General features: G+C 38.6%; 1 protein-coding gene across 2 annotated transcripts in view; it reads left to right on the forward strand.

Moving 5' to 3' along the window:
- The window catches only part of FRMPD4 (FERM and PDZ domain containing 4), a 561802-nt gene that overhangs the window by 180045 nt on the left and 363650 nt on the right, over positions 1–18107 (forward strand). Inside the window, exon 2 of one of the 2 annotated variants that reach the window (XM_012657568.1) lies at positions 12709–12805. The exons of the other annotated variant lie outside the window; for it this stretch is intronic. Within the exon in view, the coding sequence (XP_012513022.1) occupies positions 12789–12805 (17 nt within the window). The 5' untranslated portion in view covers positions 12709–12788. The remainder of the gene's footprint in view (positions 1–12708; positions 12806–18107) is intronic. 2 annotated transcript variants of the gene reach the window in all.

Raw genomic sequence — 18107 nt, forward strand, 5'->3', positions numbered from 1 at the left:
GCCCAGCCTATTCCATTTCTTTACAGAGAAACCTCCTAATTTCTTGCTCTGGAAAATATTAGCTATAGGCACTTCTGCATGAGGGAATGGGTGGGGTAAGTTATTTTATATATAGGTATGTAAGTATTCCTTCCATTTTCTGTCCATGTCTTGTGCCACCCAATTTTGTACCTGGCATTTCTAGGTCCCAAACTTTTTGTCATTCTTCAAGTCAGATCAACTGTCCCCTTTGTTGTGGATCCCTCTGACCATACTTAGGCTTCCTAGACTCTGTGCTGAGACTCAATGGTGGGCCATCAATGGGTTGGACCACAACAGGGTTTCTTGGCCTCAGCATTATTGGCATTTGGGGCCAGACAATTCTTTGTTGTGTGGTGCAGTCCTGTGCATTGTAAGGTGTTTAGCAGCATCCTTGGCCTCTCCTCCCTTAATGCGAATAGAATCCTCCACCTCCAATTGTGATGGCCAGAAATGTCTCCACATATGGTCAAATGTACTCCAGGGGACAAAATTTCCCCCAGCTGAGAACCACTGAATCCAAGGGGTTCTGAGAAATCAGAGTCTCCCAGGTTATCTCTAGAATGCTAGAGGCCCAGGACATTGGCCTCCAGCCTTGAATGTTCCCTCTGTTTTTCCAGTGAGGCTTAATAAGATTAATATTACTCTCCATGTGAGTTATGAAGTGAGAAGTTTGGGAAGCAAAGTCAAAGCCACAGCTAACTTCGCCAGGCCCTGCCACTCCATGACCTCTGCATTCTCCCAACACACTTGGCTTTCCCTTGGCCACTGACCCATCTTCTTCCTGTTCTCTCTGGCAGTATCAGTTCTGATTTGATTTTTTTCTTTATAGCCATTTAAAATAATCTCTTGTGGGAGAAGAAATGAATATGTATTGTCTACCTGGCATTTTGAACTGAAATCTCTATCAAAATGACCTCTAAAGTAATATACTGAGGATTGAGAAACAAATTGACTTTTGTGGTTTAGAAATCGTCTTTCAAATTGGAATTTTGCTATTGCTTAGTTTTAATTATTTGGTACATGGAATATTTTTTAAAAAATCATCACCAAATGATTTAATTTTTGTGGCTGATCCCATGACTGGCTCATCACAAGTCAGGGTTGGTAATATGACTGTCCTTCATGAGGAAGAGAGCTGGCATATGCTTAGTTTTGTTTGAATAATGATGGCCCTCAAAAATCTTTCCAATCTGATCAAACCTAATTTATTTATTCTTGATAAAAATCACTTTATACTATGCAGGGATTAAAATATTAAGTTTTCAAATATTGGACTTTATTTTCCATTTGGTTATTTCCCAAATTTGTGGTATGCAAATTTGCAGTTTATTCAATTGACTGTAATAACAGTTGTCAGAGTGAGTAAGTCCAGGTCAGCCAGAGAATCGACTTTGTAATCTACCTCCTGAGAGGAAGGTACTGCAGAGCAAATCTGATTTACAGTTTCATTTGGATATTTCATCATTTTCCATAGAGGAAAAAAAGGATTACATCTAACCTATGCTACTGCTAGTACACACTGTGCCTTTGTAAGTATTGGATACTATTTACAAAAGTGGCCCCATTTTTTCATCTTTGCCTTTGTACATGTTCTTTGCACTGTGACTTTTTGGCTCTTCCCATCAATAGTCGAAATCTTCAAGAGGCCCTGTATACTTCTGCTCTCTTTGTCTTGGAGACATTCACCTCCCATGAGATTAAGCCAGAGCTTAACTACTGGAAGATGATAGGCCACATAGGCCAGAGAAGAGCCATCCCAGCTGAGACCACACTAGAGCACCAGTCCTAGCCAAACCAACGTTTGACTGCAGATGTGTAAGTGAGCCCAGCTGAGACTAGAAGAACTGCCCGGCTGAGACCTGTCCAACCGCCAACCTGCAGAGTTGCGGACTCAGTAGAGAGAAGTAATACATAGTTGTTTTAAGCCATTGACTTTCAGGGTGATTTGTCATATGACAAAAGCTAACTAAAATAGTGAGAATTGTAAAAAGGCACCCCTTCGGGTGCATGAATTAGGTAATAACACCCCTTATTCTGACATTATTCCTTGCATGTCCTTATGCAAGGCTACAGTATTCACAATTGGAAGCCATGAAACCTAGAGTTGGGTTGCTACCCTCTATTCTAGGCACAGCCATTTAGAATCTGTGTGATCTTCAGGAGGACCTCATCTCCATAAGTCTATATATTACTTTCCCAAGTTCAGGTATTAGAAAGGACTCACCACAAAGTATACTCTTTTGAGGCTTTTGTTTAAAGACAAAGGATATGGTACAGCAAGAGAAGACAAATGAGGGCAAACATCAGGAGTCTGAGAGACATTTCAAGGACCCAGAGCCCTTTCCTTTGAGCACAAAGGGCCAGGCTGAGTCATTGGCTTGAACACCAAGATCTGTGTAAGGAATCTTGGCATGGGGAGAGTTCAGAGCAGCTCTCAATGCAGGACACTCCTAAATCCCTTTGGTCATAATCAAACTAGAGTTGTCCAACCAGCTAAGGCAGTTGCAAACCTGCAGTAAAGAAACTGACCAAAGGGTTAGCCAGGAGAGTTTGTAACCACCAAAAAATACATCTTAAATCTCACTGCCCTTATCTCGGCCGAGAGTCAAAAACCACACCTCCAGTATCCTCAGAGATAAAGATAGAGAGCTTTTTCCAGTCCAACTGAAAATCAATTCCATCTGCACAGCCTCAGTTTCCTTATTTGTGAAATGCAGTTAATTATAAACCTTTTCATAGGATTGCTATGAGGATTGTATGAGGTGATTCATGCAGAATAGTTACTACGCATGCCTGGAACTTAGTAAATACTCAAAAAATGTGCTACTGTTAGCATTTAAATGAAGAGCATTCAACTTGCAGTCATGAGCCAGATTCGAGCCATGATCACAGCACCTGGATGCAGCACTTGAGCTACCTGGGCCTCAGTTTCCTCATGTGAAATGAGGGAAGTAATGATCAGGTTGGTCCCATCTTATGATGATGTCATGAACACCTTCAACTGAACTGATGCCCCAGAAGCTGAGCAAGAGTACCCTTTTTATTATCATTAGGTCATGCAGGTTAGCATCTAGTATGTGAAAAAGCTAGAAAAATTACTTTTATTTATTCCTAATTCCAAGGGGCTAATGTATAATCACATGGATAATCTAGTAAGCAATTTCAGAAAGCAGGTGAACTGAAGAAGGCTTTAGGTTTAGAAAAAGCTGTTGAGTTGAGGCGTGAGAAACTTTTGGCACTGGAAGTCTGGGGATCACAGAGAATAATCTTTTTAGGGTTACTTTGGTGGTGGGACCCCACTGTGGTCCATGGACCATTGGTGACCAGGGGTTTTTCACTAGTGGTCAGTGGACTGATGGGGACCTTAAGTTGGGATGTTACTTGCTAAACACCTAAGGAAGGAGTGAATGAGAAGCTTGGTTTGCCACAATGCCCTTCTTAACTGATACTTGACTGCACTTCTGAAACAATCTTGACATCCTTGTGACACTCCTCGATGCCTTCATTCCCATGATTCTGCTGAGGTGTGCCTTCCTACTACCTGTACTTTCCCACCCTCCTCCCTGCTTTACATCCACAGTTGCTAGGGCTAGACACTGAGTGTAAGTGTGGCTACTCCCTGCAGAAGTAGCTCAATGGCTAGGAGCAGGACTAATGATTTACAGCAGAGATTGGCAAATATTGTTCGTAAAGGGCCAAATAGTAACTATCTAAGACTTCACTTCTGTCACAACTACTCAACTCTGCCATTGGCAGAGTAGCACCAAAGCAGCCATAGACAATATGTAAATTAATGGGCATGTCTGCATTCCAATACAATTTAATTTAGAAAGTGGGAGCAATGTGTTGTGGTCCTCAAGCTATAGTTTGCTGACCCTTAGGTTGGCAGAAATAAAATACATATGTTATTAGGGCTGGGCAACAGGGTGTTTTCAGGATTTTTTTTAAAACATAAACATAGGAAAACCTTGTCCATTTTTCACTTAAAAATGACATAACACTATAAAGACATCAAGGTTAATTCTCAGCAGAGTAGCCATCAAGGAGATATAGTTCAGAAAATAACAGTAATCCAGTGAATGACTTCTCCAGCTATTGAAGGTTGTATTCATTCTAGTTGGGAAGCTAACAAGCCTCTCAAAATGAGACTGTCGAGAACTTAAATGAAAGTTCATATCTGAATTAGATCTCTGACATGGAGAACAAAAGGCATTTTTGAGACTTGAATACCTGTAGAAGCATCCTCAAGTGCAAGGCTGCTGGAATTAGAAACAACAATAAAACTCATCTCACTTCGTTATCCTTTTCAAAATGCATTAACACTTTTTAAAAAATTTAGCCATGGACTCAAGGTAATGAATACCATTTGACCAATATAATGTTTCTACACAGAAAGTGAAGAAAAGACTTGAAAAGACCTGGAAGGGTTGACATTTTGACATTTAAAAGAAAACTTTTACTGAGGAAAAGGTGTAAATGCTTTATGCTACAATTTGATTTTCCTGGTTTTCAAAATAGCCAAGATATAGAAACTATAGCCTCATTAAATCTAAGGAAATGAGAGAGTTGATCAAGTGTGCTCATTGGGTACATCATAGACAAAATGCAGATACTTACTGAGAAATATGATTAAATGCATAGTGTTTCCAGGTCACTTTAATATGTATGTCCAAATTAATTTCTTTTAGAAAACAAGTATAATAGATAAATTATAATTTACATATTTTCACCCCATCTTGAATTGTAACTAATATTAAAACTTAGGATCTTGGGTCCATGGGTCAATTAAGAATCCTGAAAGTAGTTTTTTTTCCTGGTAATTTTTAAAAATAGAACTTGAGAATTGCTTAGCAACATAATCTAACATTTAGAAAGTAAAAATAAAATCCTCTAATAACTCCTTTATATTGTTTATTATTTCTTCTTGAAGAGTTCATTCTTAAAATACTACATCATTAAGTAAGGTGCCCTTGTAGTCCGAAAGCAACATATGGACAGAGTAAATATAATCCAGATTAAGCTTGCTGTTTTATGTGAAATGGCAATATAGCCAGATATTTGAAATACCTGCAACTTGTCAACCCCTGATTTGTGGTTTCCCACAGTACTAAGACACTTTAGCCTATTTTTTCTAACTACAGATGTTTGCCATTTTAACCACAATAAATGTACCAAAAGTTTTTAAAGCATTATATTTTCTACCTCATTTAAAGATAAACATCTGTTTGCTTTAAAATTGTAATAAAATCTATGAATCATACAAAAAGTGACACTTTTTATGAGCCATATACATAAACTCTAGAAATGGGCTAATTTCCAAAATTTGTTATGGACAGGCAATTATGTGCTTGAAATTTCACAAGTATGTATGATTCATTACCTAAGCCACATTGAGCATTTTTGCATTTAAATGCTTTTGTAAGAAGGTAGCCACTAGGGCATGTTTGTTTTTTGGACTCATAGTTACAGAGGTGTTTCCAAGATAAAAGATAACTGAAATTAGCCTAAGTTTATGAAATAGGAATTATGATCCTCAGAAAAGTTAGCTTTAGAAGTAACAGTGCTGACAAAATGAATCTTCATTCCTTCAAGTTAACCAGGAAAAGAGATGTTTCAGAGGATGGTGTATAACCCGGGTTGTACCCTCATCTGAAAATTAAAATCTGGGCTACAAATGGGTATAGTTATACTTTATAATTTCTGCAAAATTTGGATTTACCTTTTATGACCCTGTGTGATCTATGATGTGGAACACAGTAAACTTATAAACATAGATTTTTCAACAAAAGAAGGATTAGAATCATAATCTTCCCTTTCTATGGTTTAACAAGCCAACCAACCAAAGTTTGTTTAGGGTGAGATTTAATTCAGTGAGGAATCTTTCTGACATTCCACAAAATTTATATAAAAGGCATATATATGCACCTAGCTGGAAGAAACATATTCATGTATGCAAATTTTTGTTGGGTGGTTATCTCCGAATTGTTTTAGATTTTGGCAGGAAACCATAGTAACGTCCACTTTCCAGGATGTAGGTGCATCTGGTAGAGATGATGAGGAGTTTCCCTAGCAGGTAGACTTTTCTGATGTGTGTAAGTTGCAACCAAAATCTGTGGTTCCGCATTAGCCTTTCCCATTAAAAGACCCTTTTTCTATACTGTGTAATCATATACTTTTATTGGGAGATTATGAAAAGGACCTTCCCCTCTTGTAACTTGTGAATCACAAAATATTACTGTAGTATCACTATCTGCCTTACAGTGGAAAGTAAGTTTGACAATAAGCTCTACCCTCGCTTTGGAACATATTTTCTTATTTCAGGGAGAGAACAAGTTTTCCATTAAAATGGTTTAAATGTATGAGGTAATTGGAGTCAGCCTAGTAATTTAATTTGCATGTGAATGGAATTGCCTCCAGCCCTCTCTTTCCTTTCCCCTTCCCTTTCCCCTCCTTTTCCCTCCCCTCTCCTCCCCTTCCTTCCCCTTCCCTTCTCTGATTCATGTCAGGGCCAGGCCATCTATCTGGTGCTAGAAATCATCTCCCCCTCAAAGGCCTGCCTCAGTGGTGGTACAGTGTTCCCTAACATGGGCACTGCCAAGTCAAGTGCAAGGGCAAGGTGTTGCTATGCAAACTCCTTCTAAGTGTATACTTTATATAAAGGTATACATTCTTGGGAAGATGAGACAAGTTTCTGCATCCTCTAAGTTACTAAGCCTCTCTCCACTCCTCTGTGTAAATATGTACGGTATTCACAGAACTCTCTTCATTGGTAAATAAGCCAACTTATATACAGGTAGGTAGCTAGAAGAGGTGTTTTGGCCCTTGTGGTTATTAACTGAGAGTTCTAATTCTTTCAGTTCAGTTCAACAAATGTTTATTGTGCACCTTCTATGTGCTAGCTGTAATGTGAGGCATGGATGAGACATAACACCCGCCCCCAAGGAGCACACAGGCTCCAAGGGAAAGAGACACAAAGACAGCTTTATATACCTCATACAATTACTGGTACTTTCCTGCCAACGTGAGTCTTTTAATAAATGTCAGGGATTGTTCTGAGCCCTTGACATTTATTAGCTCATTTTATCTTCACACAAACACCATGAGGATTATTAACTCGTTGTACAGATGATACAATTGAGGTTCAATAACTTTTTGAAAGTTACAGAGTTCCATGGCCGCTTCACTTATAACTCATTCAAAGAGTTGTTCGTTCTGCATTTTCAGGGGATTCAGAGCTATGTGTTAGGTTGTGCATCCTTCTTAATGTCTAGACTTTCTTTTAAAGCTTTTTGATTTTATCTAATGATTTCTTTTAAAATGACACATTGCCTCTTCCCCAACACAAGGAATGTATTATGAGCCTCTTTTCCCTTAGATTCTGGGTCTAGCCTATTCTCATTTTCCGGCACCATTTCTCTCCACACTGAGATACTTTGACCATCAACCCTCTTCTCCAAATTCCAGGGCAAGCACACCTTAGTTTCTACCAGGAGAATGAGTATACTGGTTACTGCTCCTGCAGAGCACATTTTGTCTTCTCTTTTTCTCAGCCTTTCTGTTGCATTAGCCCTAAGGCCTAGTTTTGCATAATCATAAATTCCATTTAGGCCTTTCCCCAAACAAAGTAGTGGCTCTCTTGGAAGGAGGAACTTGGCTATCCTCTTAGAATAATTAGCTTCCACTGCAGCCAGCTTTGACAATATCATTTTTTTCCCTCAGTCCCCTCACTTGTGACTCTAATTTGCACAAAGGCATTGACTAAACCTTTTAAAGAAACCAGTGGAGTTGTTTTGATGTCCATTCTTGGTGACTGAGTCTTTGCCTGGTTGGGGTTCTAAAAACAAAACCTTTGTTTGCCTGTGAGTGATCTAGTTTTAGGAAATTAATTTCCTCCTCTCCAAGGCTTTTTTTTTTTTGTCATAAAGGGAAAAAACATGAATGCTGCCTTTCCTGTCCTAGACACCCAATCCCAAGAAGAGGAGATGTTTTCTGAGTAGGGTGGAACAGATGCATCTTTTCTTAAATAGGGGCCTAGAGTAGCACCTGGCACATGGCTGAGTCATTCATTGGGTGACATCAGTGGGCATCACAGATACTGTGCAGGGAACTGTGACATCTCGCACAGGCAGGCATATCTTAGGAGAAAGGCCAAAGGATCTTTCTCCATAACATCTCTTATGAACTTTTAAAAGCTATGTTTTGGATTTAGCTGAACAAACTAATCCCATGCTGAGCCTGAAAGGTCACACAGCTGGTACAGGAAAAATGACCAACTTCAAAGCCAAGCTTTTCTCTTTTGCTGCAAGGATAGGAGCAGGGGATTTGAAAAGCGGAGCAGTGTGCATGGCGGCTCAGAGCTTTTGATGGGGAAGAGCAGTGGAGAGAACCAAGAAGATAAATAACCTGGCAGAAGTAGCAGGCCTGGATTGTGGCGTAATGGGAAGTATGCTGCAGGGCTCGAGTGGGACTGAACGTTGGACAATGGTGCATGTCTGTGTGTGTTAGGAGGAGGCAAGTGGGTAATGCAAAGAGTTTGAAAAGGTTAGCATGTGCCGAACAGATGGAAGGGGTGAAAATCTAGAGGTGCTTTGACCAATAAGGAAACAATTACAGCAATTCAAACACAAATAATTCCAAATTATCATTAAAACCCTGAGGCGTACATTCCTGGACTCATGATTTAATGCTAAAATTAAAGATGATTTTTTTTGTAGGCAAGTATTCCTTAAGAGGCTTTTCTGTCATGTTTATTTACTAGCTCAATTTTTAACTGCAAAAATAAAAGTAAAAAATGATCATTACTGCCATTGTTCAGGAATATTGCGCTATGCAGAGTTGTTAATTGAGGATTCAGAGAGAAATCATATGTACCTGACTGGGAAAACTATAGTTAAGATTTATAAGGAATGCTCACATATTCTAGGAATACACTATTTCCTACATTTTGTATATTTGAAATGTCTAGTTTATGAAATTTGTTTGGGATGTGGTATTAAGGTAATGAAGTACACTATTGTGAACTATCTAGATTAAGTAAGGTAAGGAAATTGTCAGGGGCTATTTTTTTCCTTACTGAATATTCTGAAAACCAAGCCTGCCCTTGAGTTTCATGATTATGTAGGTGCTTTGCAACAGTGATTTATACTCTCTACTTAGAGTGGGTTAAGAGGTCAACTGTGACTTTGTAGAATGAACCTTGAGAAAGATTTACCAATAGAAAAAAGGCAATTGAATAAAATAGTTTTTTATATGGTTAGATTGCTTTACTGTTAATTTTTGATGTCAGATCCTACCTTCATGATGAAAAAGGCTTTATAAAGAATAATATAATTTTATTCTGCATTTAGTTTAATTTGACTTAGAAACATAAAAAAAGGTATGTGTGATTGTCTCAGTCCCTTCAGGCTACTATAACAAAATATGTTAATTTATAAACAGTAGAAATTTATTGCTTGCAGTTCTGGAGGTTGGGAAGTCCAAAATCAAGGTGCCGGTATATTCAGTGTCTGGTGAAGGCTTGCTCTGCTTCAAAGATGTTGCCTTCTTGCCACATTCTCACATGATAGGGGTGGGGATTGCTGTGTCCTCATGTGGTGGAAGGGGCTGGGGAGCTTCCTTCCACCTCTTTTATAAGGGTACTAATCCCATTCATGAGGATGGACCCCTCATGACTTAGTCACTTCCTAAAGGCCCCACTTCTTAATATCACACAATGGAGATTAGGTTTCAACATAAATTTTGGAGGGACATATTCAGACTATAGCAGAGCTCATGTGCAGTAGTGTGCCTAGTTATATATGTGTGTCCTGGACAGCACATGGTCCTATGGAAAAGGCAGATGAAAGGCAGCTTGAAAGGGGGGTTATCACATATCTGTATGTATCTGTCTATGACTTATAAGCTGAAAGAAATTATTCAACCACCCATTTATTCAATAAACATTTATGGAACATCCATTGTAGGCATTGATTGAACACCTACCATGTGTCAATCAGTGTGTTTGATATAATGCAAATAACAAAGATGGATGAAACAGTCTCTTGTCTGGAAGAATTCATACACTATTGGGGGATACAGACATGATTTTTAAAAATACAAATGGTTAAGTGTTAGAAATGGATATGAAACATTTTAGAAATTTAGGAATGGTTGCCTAATGTTGCCCAAGTTAAGTCAAGCCAGTAAAAGGGAAATCACAGCTGTGAAGTATATACTACCTGGAGGGCTTTTGGCCAGGCAGTTAGTGCAGTATTTATGTTTTACAACAGTCATCAGGTAGCATCATTATTGCCTTTTCATAAATAAGGAAACAGATGTTTCTAGAGTTGAAGCAGCTTGCACCAGGGCAAATGTCTAAACAGGGATAGAGTCAGGATTTCAATCTCAGTCCACTTCACTACAGAGCCCATTTTGCATGTGTTCCATGTTAGATCTCAAAGGGTATGTATGAACTTACCAGTTAGTAAGTAGGGGAAAGGTAGTTTCAGCCTGAGAACAGAGCATGTGGAAAGGCCCTTAAATGCCAAAAAGTTGTTGAATTGGGGCTAAAGCATTTTAAGGGAAGAGCAGCAGGAAGGAAGGATCTTGAGAGCAAAGAGATTGTCCATAAAGAATTAAGGGCTACAGTCCAGGCTGAGCATCTATTTGGGACCAGACCATTTTAGTTTATCCAGATTTTAGAGAAGCTTTCTTCAAAGGGTTTTTTTTTTAATTCGATGGAGTTTCAACATAGAAGATTATTTTAGTGAACCACAAGTCACAGTTTTCGAATGTTCCAAGGCACTTTCCGCATATTAGGACAGGATACATATGATCATTTATAGATACCAGACTTCTGTGTATGGACCATAGTTTGCATGAAATTTGTTTTTGTTTGTTTCTCTTTCTTTGTTCTTGCTTTTCGCCTTGATGCTTTACATCACTGTGTGTTCTTTGCTTTCTGCACCTTTAACCCCACCAATGACATTTACACTAGTCCCAGCTAACCTATGTTGAATCTCTGTCCATGTACAGGTCTACAATTTATAAGCTCATTAATTTTGGTCACATTTCATTCTCTCAGCATTCCTGGGAGCATATGAAGTAAAAGATCAACTTCTTGCTGACATACCACAGTATCACTGGAAAAGTTAACAAATTTGGGTAGCAAGCAAGTCACTCAATGGCAAGTGGGATTTTCCTCTACCTGTTCTAATAGTTAATTCCAACCTTTCTTAGAATTGTTCTTCCCGACAGACTGTAGTTTCATGGTACTTCCTGTGCTGTCTACATCAGGCTTTCCATAGGTGGCACTCAAAAACTGGGTTCTCATATTGCCAAGGCTGATTACAACCATGTTACACCAATACAGTGTTGATTGTGTCATAAACATTATTAACCACTGCATAAATATCATTTCTTCCAGTGAAAGTGAATACAACATTTCAGTACTCAACATTTTGCAGACATGTTTAATCATTTGGATGCACATTTAGTTATTAGGAAAATGGTCTATCAACTACTGTCAAAGAATAAAGAAGACAAAAACTGGCTTTTTATGAGAGAGGAGAGAGGGAAAAACCAATCTGAGAATACTAAATGTTAGTTCACATCTAGGAGGGAAACAGATTAGTTGGTTGGGAAAGAGGTCAAAGTAGATATTTTGTCCTTTAGTGGCCAACTAGTGTTAGTTATCAAAGAAAACTATCGCAGTTCTGAAGGATCTGGGGAGAACCTTGACATCTTAGCTGAGAAGCACACATGACAGTTTGTTTCTGCATTGAGTGGGCCAGTGTCCCATACCTTAATAAGGCGAGGTCTGCACAAATTCTCTCCTCAAAATTGCTCACATTTTACAGTTTTTAAAGAAATTTATTTGTATATAGTTTGTGGACCTTAGTTTTAAGTTTTTTTTATGCATTTAAGGGTTTTGATTTGGGCATCAACATTGATTTTCAGTGGGCTCCAACCCTTCCTCCCCAGTGTTATTATAGTTGCTCCACATTTTGCAAATGTGCATCTGTGCAATGAGTGGTCTACCTAAAGGACCTGCTTCAGTGAGGTGACTTTCAGTCCTTTGCTTTCCCCATTATTGCATTCAAGGTAAATGGCATTCCAGTCATGTCAGGTGAGCTGTCCAGCACTTTCTGCTGTCAGCGTGTTGGCCTAACAATTGGGAATCTCTTTACTTGACTCACTTTTCACCTCAGGAAAATAGTTTAGTTTTGTGGGTTTTTGTGTTTTTGTTTTTCTTTTTGTTTTCAAGTCAGTGTTTTGTTAATCTGTAAAATGACCAAGTTTGAGGCCATGATATTTTAAGTTCTTTCAGCCTTCAGTTCTGGAGCGAGGACTGTTCGTCATAAATACTTGCCTCGCAAAGCATTTCCCTTTATCTTCAAGGCATGAAATAATATCTCAGAATTGCATCATTTTAAGAAACGAATCTAAAACATTGATCAAAAATCAATAGGAGGGAACCCTAATGAAATATTGCCCTATTTTGAACTGTTCGTCTTTTTTCTTTATGGATTCTAAGTTACTGATTCTCTTAGAACTCAAACTGTCATTGCTCTCTAATTCAAGGGGACTTTTATATCTTGATTACTGACACTAAAGGAAAGGTCAAATTTGTTTTCCCAAACCATTATTATTGTTGCTGTTGTTATTGTATTAACATACACCATTTACTGAGTGTTTGTTATTTTTCAGGCACTCTGCTGTTTTAGGAGACAGGCATTAGTGTCCCCACTTACAGTTAAGGAAACTGAGGCACAGAGCAGTTCAGTGGCATGAGGTCACACAGCTGGTAAGTGACAGATCCAAGATTTGAACTCTGACTCTAAACCTTGAGCTCTTAATATTCCATTACATTTGATTTTTGCTGGTTGACTATTATTACGAATCTTCCACACAGCTTTATATTATTTTATATCTCTCAACAAAGTTTGTGAGCAATCCTTGATTCAAGGAACTTTTCTAAAATGTCCCTTTTCAGATATTTTAATGGCTCTTGAAATTAAAATTCAAAACATCCAGGATGACTGGAATTAATCAGAACTGGAAGCTTGTATAGAATTGCTTTCTGCCCTAATCCTGTAGGGGAAAAAAGGCTAAATGGAAAAAAGTAATTCATTACTAAAACACTTATTTTTTTCTGTGGATTTTGGCAAATCTGCTATATCTTTTAGAATTGATATTCAGTAGAATAGATGTTCAGATTTGTGGATCTGGACCACATATTAGCTGTACTCCAATTACTAAGGCAGGTGGGTTGACTGATATTCATTCATTGAACAAACACTTCATTTTTGGTAGTGTCTACCTGGAGCTAGTTACTAAACAAGATATGTAAATAGAATAAAATAGCATTCATCTTCCAGAGTTTCATAATCTAAAAGAGGGAGACATATATGAAAGCAAATAGGTATGTTTCCATAAGCAATTGCTAGTACTTATTGTGTGTTTCTCTGAGCCAGGTGCTGTTCAAAGTTCTGTACACATACTGCCTCATTTGGTGATCAAGATCCTATAAAGAAGGTGCTATTTTAATCCCCATTAAGAAATGGAGGCATGGGGAAGTTAAGTGACTTTCCCAGGGTCAAAACTATTGGTGAAAAAGCAGGAATTTCAAATCCAGGCGGCATGACCCAGAACTGTTGCCTTCAGTGGGGTCATTGGTTGGTTGGTCAACTCTAGCAGAGATGTGTCATGGTGAAGAGGACACTGGAGCTTGGTTATGATGACAAGTTCACGCTTGCCATCCAGACCCTGGGAGTGGGGGCTGGGAAGGCCACCCCAAGCTGAGTTAGAAAAATAACAGAGGCAGGAAAGTAGAAATAAAATGTCTGTGGAGCAGTGTCGGGTCAACCTGGTAGGAATGCCTTTTGTACAATGTGATGTGGTTAAAGGGTGGGCGAGGGTGAGTTTTTAGAGGGCCACAAAGGCCAAACTGAGCAAAGTAACTCATGGTTCATTTAGCAGACCTTTACATCACACAAGCCATGTGCCCAGTTTCCACATGTTAATTCACTTATTCCTCATGGTGAGGTGATGTGTCGTATAACCATTCCCTTTTCAAAGACTGGGAACCAAGTGTACAGAGAGATTAACTTTCCCAACATCACATAGCTAGTAAGAGGTAGAGCTGGGGTTCAAATGAGGAGGCCTGGTTCCAGAGGCCATGGTGGTAACTGCTGTGCTACCATATAATTTGGAAGTGGAGTGGTGGATTGAGGACCCATGAACAGGAAAGGAAGGAAAAGAAAGACAAGTGACTTGGGGACGAGAGGCCAGCTGAGGTCACTGCAGTACTCCATGTGAGAAAGAGTCAACACTGATGGCAGGAGGGTAGCAGTGAAAAGGAGTGTGAGGTGAGAGAGATGAATGAGGTAGGCGTGGGACTTGGGAGCAGGATCTCAGGGTTCAACTTCTGACCCTGTCCTTGAGGGGTTGCTGAGTGACCTTGAGCTGGTAGATTAGCCTCCATGCTTGTGCTTTGATTTTCTCATTCACAAAGGGGGAAAATGCAGCAGACCCCGGGCGATTGAATTCTATTTTGGCCCTGCTGATTCTGAGGTGTCAGCAGGCCATCCATCTGGCTGGGCCCAGCAGGTCAGTTGGAAATCTAGGTCTGGAGCTAAGGAAAGAGGTCAGGGCTATAAACATACTTAGAAGTCAACTCCAGGTACATGAGAGTTGAAATTGCTAAGGGGGATGTCTACCTGGGAAGAGGAGCGGAGAGAAAAGGGCTGATGAAAACCCCTGCCTGCCCCTGCCTCCTCCTGAGAACCAATCAGGATGGATCAGATGACTATTCCCTGTGTGTACATCCATTGTTCCCTAGTTAATGTATTTTTTGATATATGAAGCTGTCGCTGACCTCCCTTCTTACATCAGTGTTTTTGACCTATGCACGATTCATCATGAGCTTGAGGTTGTGAGCTGAGGATGCTTATTTATTGGTCTCCACATTTGCTGTTTCTTCAGATAAAATCGCTTCAGCTGCATGACCTCAACAGTAGCCTCATAGTTACTACATTCATATACAAAACCTGAAAGCAGGTTTTCCCTTCATTCTTCATGTCCCAAAGTCATCATTTTCATTTCTCAGCAGCATCATATGTTGCCAGAGAAATTACGATGCTGTTATTTGGTATTTTATTAATGTCTTCATTCCCTTAATTTAATTTGGAATTGGAAAATATAGTGTGTGACCCCAGTTATTTGGAAGAGTGATTGCCCCAAATGGGCTTTGAATTGGCTTCTGCTAGTGTCTGTTTTGTTTTTCACTCTGAAGTCCCTTAGTACACATCCTCCCTGTCTGTTAGGCTGCTTGCTCTTGCCTTAAGGCTCCCCTCGGCAGACTGCACCATTCAAGAAGAAAACATAAACACAACCCAAGGAAGCCTTGCAAAAATCAATGTAGGTCTTTGCTGAAGGTCTTGAGGACACTGGCTGTGTATGTACATGTGTGGGATGTGGGGTCATCACATCTCACTGCAAAACTACCCCCCAATTCTCATTAAACTTCCTCTTTCCACCTAATCCCACACCCTTCAGTAACTGCTCAAATTTTCCTTTCTCTCTCTCTCTCTCTCTCTCTCTCTCTCTCTCTCTGTTTCTCTCCCCCAGTCAGGACACCCTCCCCCATTTTTGAAAAATCTTTTAATACCACACTTTCCCTCCTCTCCATCTCCTCACTTGCACCCCCATTTGCAGTCTTTGTCCAAACCAACCCATTTTCCTTATTATTCACCATCATTGGCGGGGGCGGCTAATGCTTTGTCCCTGTCATGAAAATATTGCTTTCATATGTTAATTATTGAAATACAACTGAGCCCCATTCAACAAATCATATATAGCAGATTCCAAACCAAAGAGCTTATATCTTTTTGGACTTTACTGGGATTTCACTGACCTTTTAGATGAGTGGTGTTGACTCCTTTTAGAGTGTATTTCTGGCTTTTAAGGGTGGTTATTTATTTTTTAATTTTTTTGCAACTTTCATTAGATGGCTGGTGCTGAATGCATTCAAATGTTTGTTAGACCTCCCCAGATCCACCATAGTGAGGAGGGAAGGTAAATCTAACTGAAATTCTTTTTGTGTCATCCTCCCACCCCTCCCTAAGCACACGCAAAGCAGGGAAATAATGGTAATCAAAATTCCTTCAAAATTGTTTTGTTTGTTTACAAATATAAGTTAAACTTGGTTAAAAACAAATATAAGAAATTCCCAGGTATCATCCCAGTGGGGCATTCAGTAGGTGGATGGATGGATGGATCTATCGATTGGTGGGTGGAGTGCGTGAAAGGGGTGGGCGCTTATGGCCTGGTTGTGGATGTGTGTGAGCTTGCACTTCAGATCTATTTTAGTGTCCGTCTTTTTTAAAATCACATATGCTTTTATTATTCTCACTATAAATACAAATAATTAAGAGCACAAACAGATTTTTTAAAAGAAAATCCAAAATCTCTCCACCTATAATTAACATTTTGGTGAAAAATTTTCTATATATTTCATATGCTTATATGCACACATAGATGTACAGAAATACATAGAGAAGTACAGACATTGAATTGTGCTACTTTATAGCCTACTTTTTACATTAAATTGTATTTATGGATATATTTATATATCAATAAATGTAGGTCTATATTATCTTTAATGTGTACAAAGTAATTGACTAAAATAATGCATCCCAATTGACCTAGTCAATCCATTATTAGAGCCACTTAGGTTGTTTCAAAACTTTTGCTACTATAAACATTAATGAACTTCCTTGTTTATACATCTTTTAGCACTTGCATTTATCATCTTAGAATAAATTCTTAGTGAAATTGCTAGATCATAGAAGGTATTTTACATTTTATACACATTGCCAACCCAACCTTTGGAAATGAACCAATTTAAACAGTGTTTTAGATCATCCATATCCCCATAGCCTTGCCAACACTATGTTTTGTTGATCTTTTAAACCTTCTTATTCTGATATCTGAAAACTATTAGTTTTTATTTGCAAAGTGAGTTTGGTATTCCTTCTTTTGTGAATATTCCGTTCATGAATTTTCCCCATTTTTCTATTAGGAGATTTATTTTATAATTGATGTGTGGAAGTTCTTTATTATGTAAGTATGTATATAATTTCTTTATATATTAAGAATATATACCCATTGTTATGTATCACAGTGTCTATCAAGACACTTCTTTTCTTCTAGCAATTACACCTCTAACCCTTTTCCCAAGCAAATTCTGGAAGGCTTAGTATCTTTCCCAATGACCCAGGTGGTGCTGGGCTTCCATCCAGAGAAACATGATCTGTAGACCAAGGCTAATGATAGTGAGTACTTGGAGAATTGGGGAACCTTTACAATTCCTCATGTTGCTGATTTTTATTACCCACTACCAATTTCCCAGTGGATAAGCCTACATCTTGTGATATGGACACAGGATTTGTGGATGTAGGGAGATGGAGAGGGAAGTTAGCAAATCTAATTTGTCACTAATTGAGCCAATGTAGTTCGATCCTGTTAATTCTGTACTTTATTGAACACTAAATCTATTCACATCTCATAAAACATTATTAATCTCTCTAGGTCTTTAAAACACAACAATATGTAGTGTTCTTAAAGAAGGTGTACAATCTCGACAAAGGGCCCAAGAATAACTTTTTCTCCAAATTTATAAAAAGCATTAATTAAGCTACTTTATGAACGAGAAATCTATAAGGTAAAAGGAAAGGAAGCATCTATACTGTTCTCTTAAACTATGGGATATAATTTTGCCTTTCAAATTTCCCATGAGAATTTTTAAATAACTACATTTAAAAAATCGTATATTGTAAAGGTAAATGCTTAATAAAGATTATGTAATTGACTTGAACTACTTGACATTTTGAAGCCAGTTGTAAAAAAAAAACAAATCAGTAAACAAAGATGTGGTATGTTGTTGGGATGGCAAGCTGATGGATAATTGAAAGTTGTCATTAATGAAACAGCATTATGATTCACCAGGGAATAAGTAGAAAGTATTTCTTGGGATGATACTGTGTTGCAAGAAAAAATTTAGGTTACCTTGGGATTATGCATATAATGGAGGGGAAGGCAGAGCC

This window comes from Propithecus coquereli, unplaced genomic scaffold, assembly GCF_000956105.1.
Source record: "Propithecus coquereli isolate 6110/MARCELLA unplaced genomic scaffold, Pcoq_1.0 Scaffold548, whole genome shotgun sequence".
NCBI classification, from domain to species: domain Eukaryota; kingdom Metazoa; phylum Chordata; class Mammalia; order Primates; family Indriidae; genus Propithecus; species Propithecus coquereli.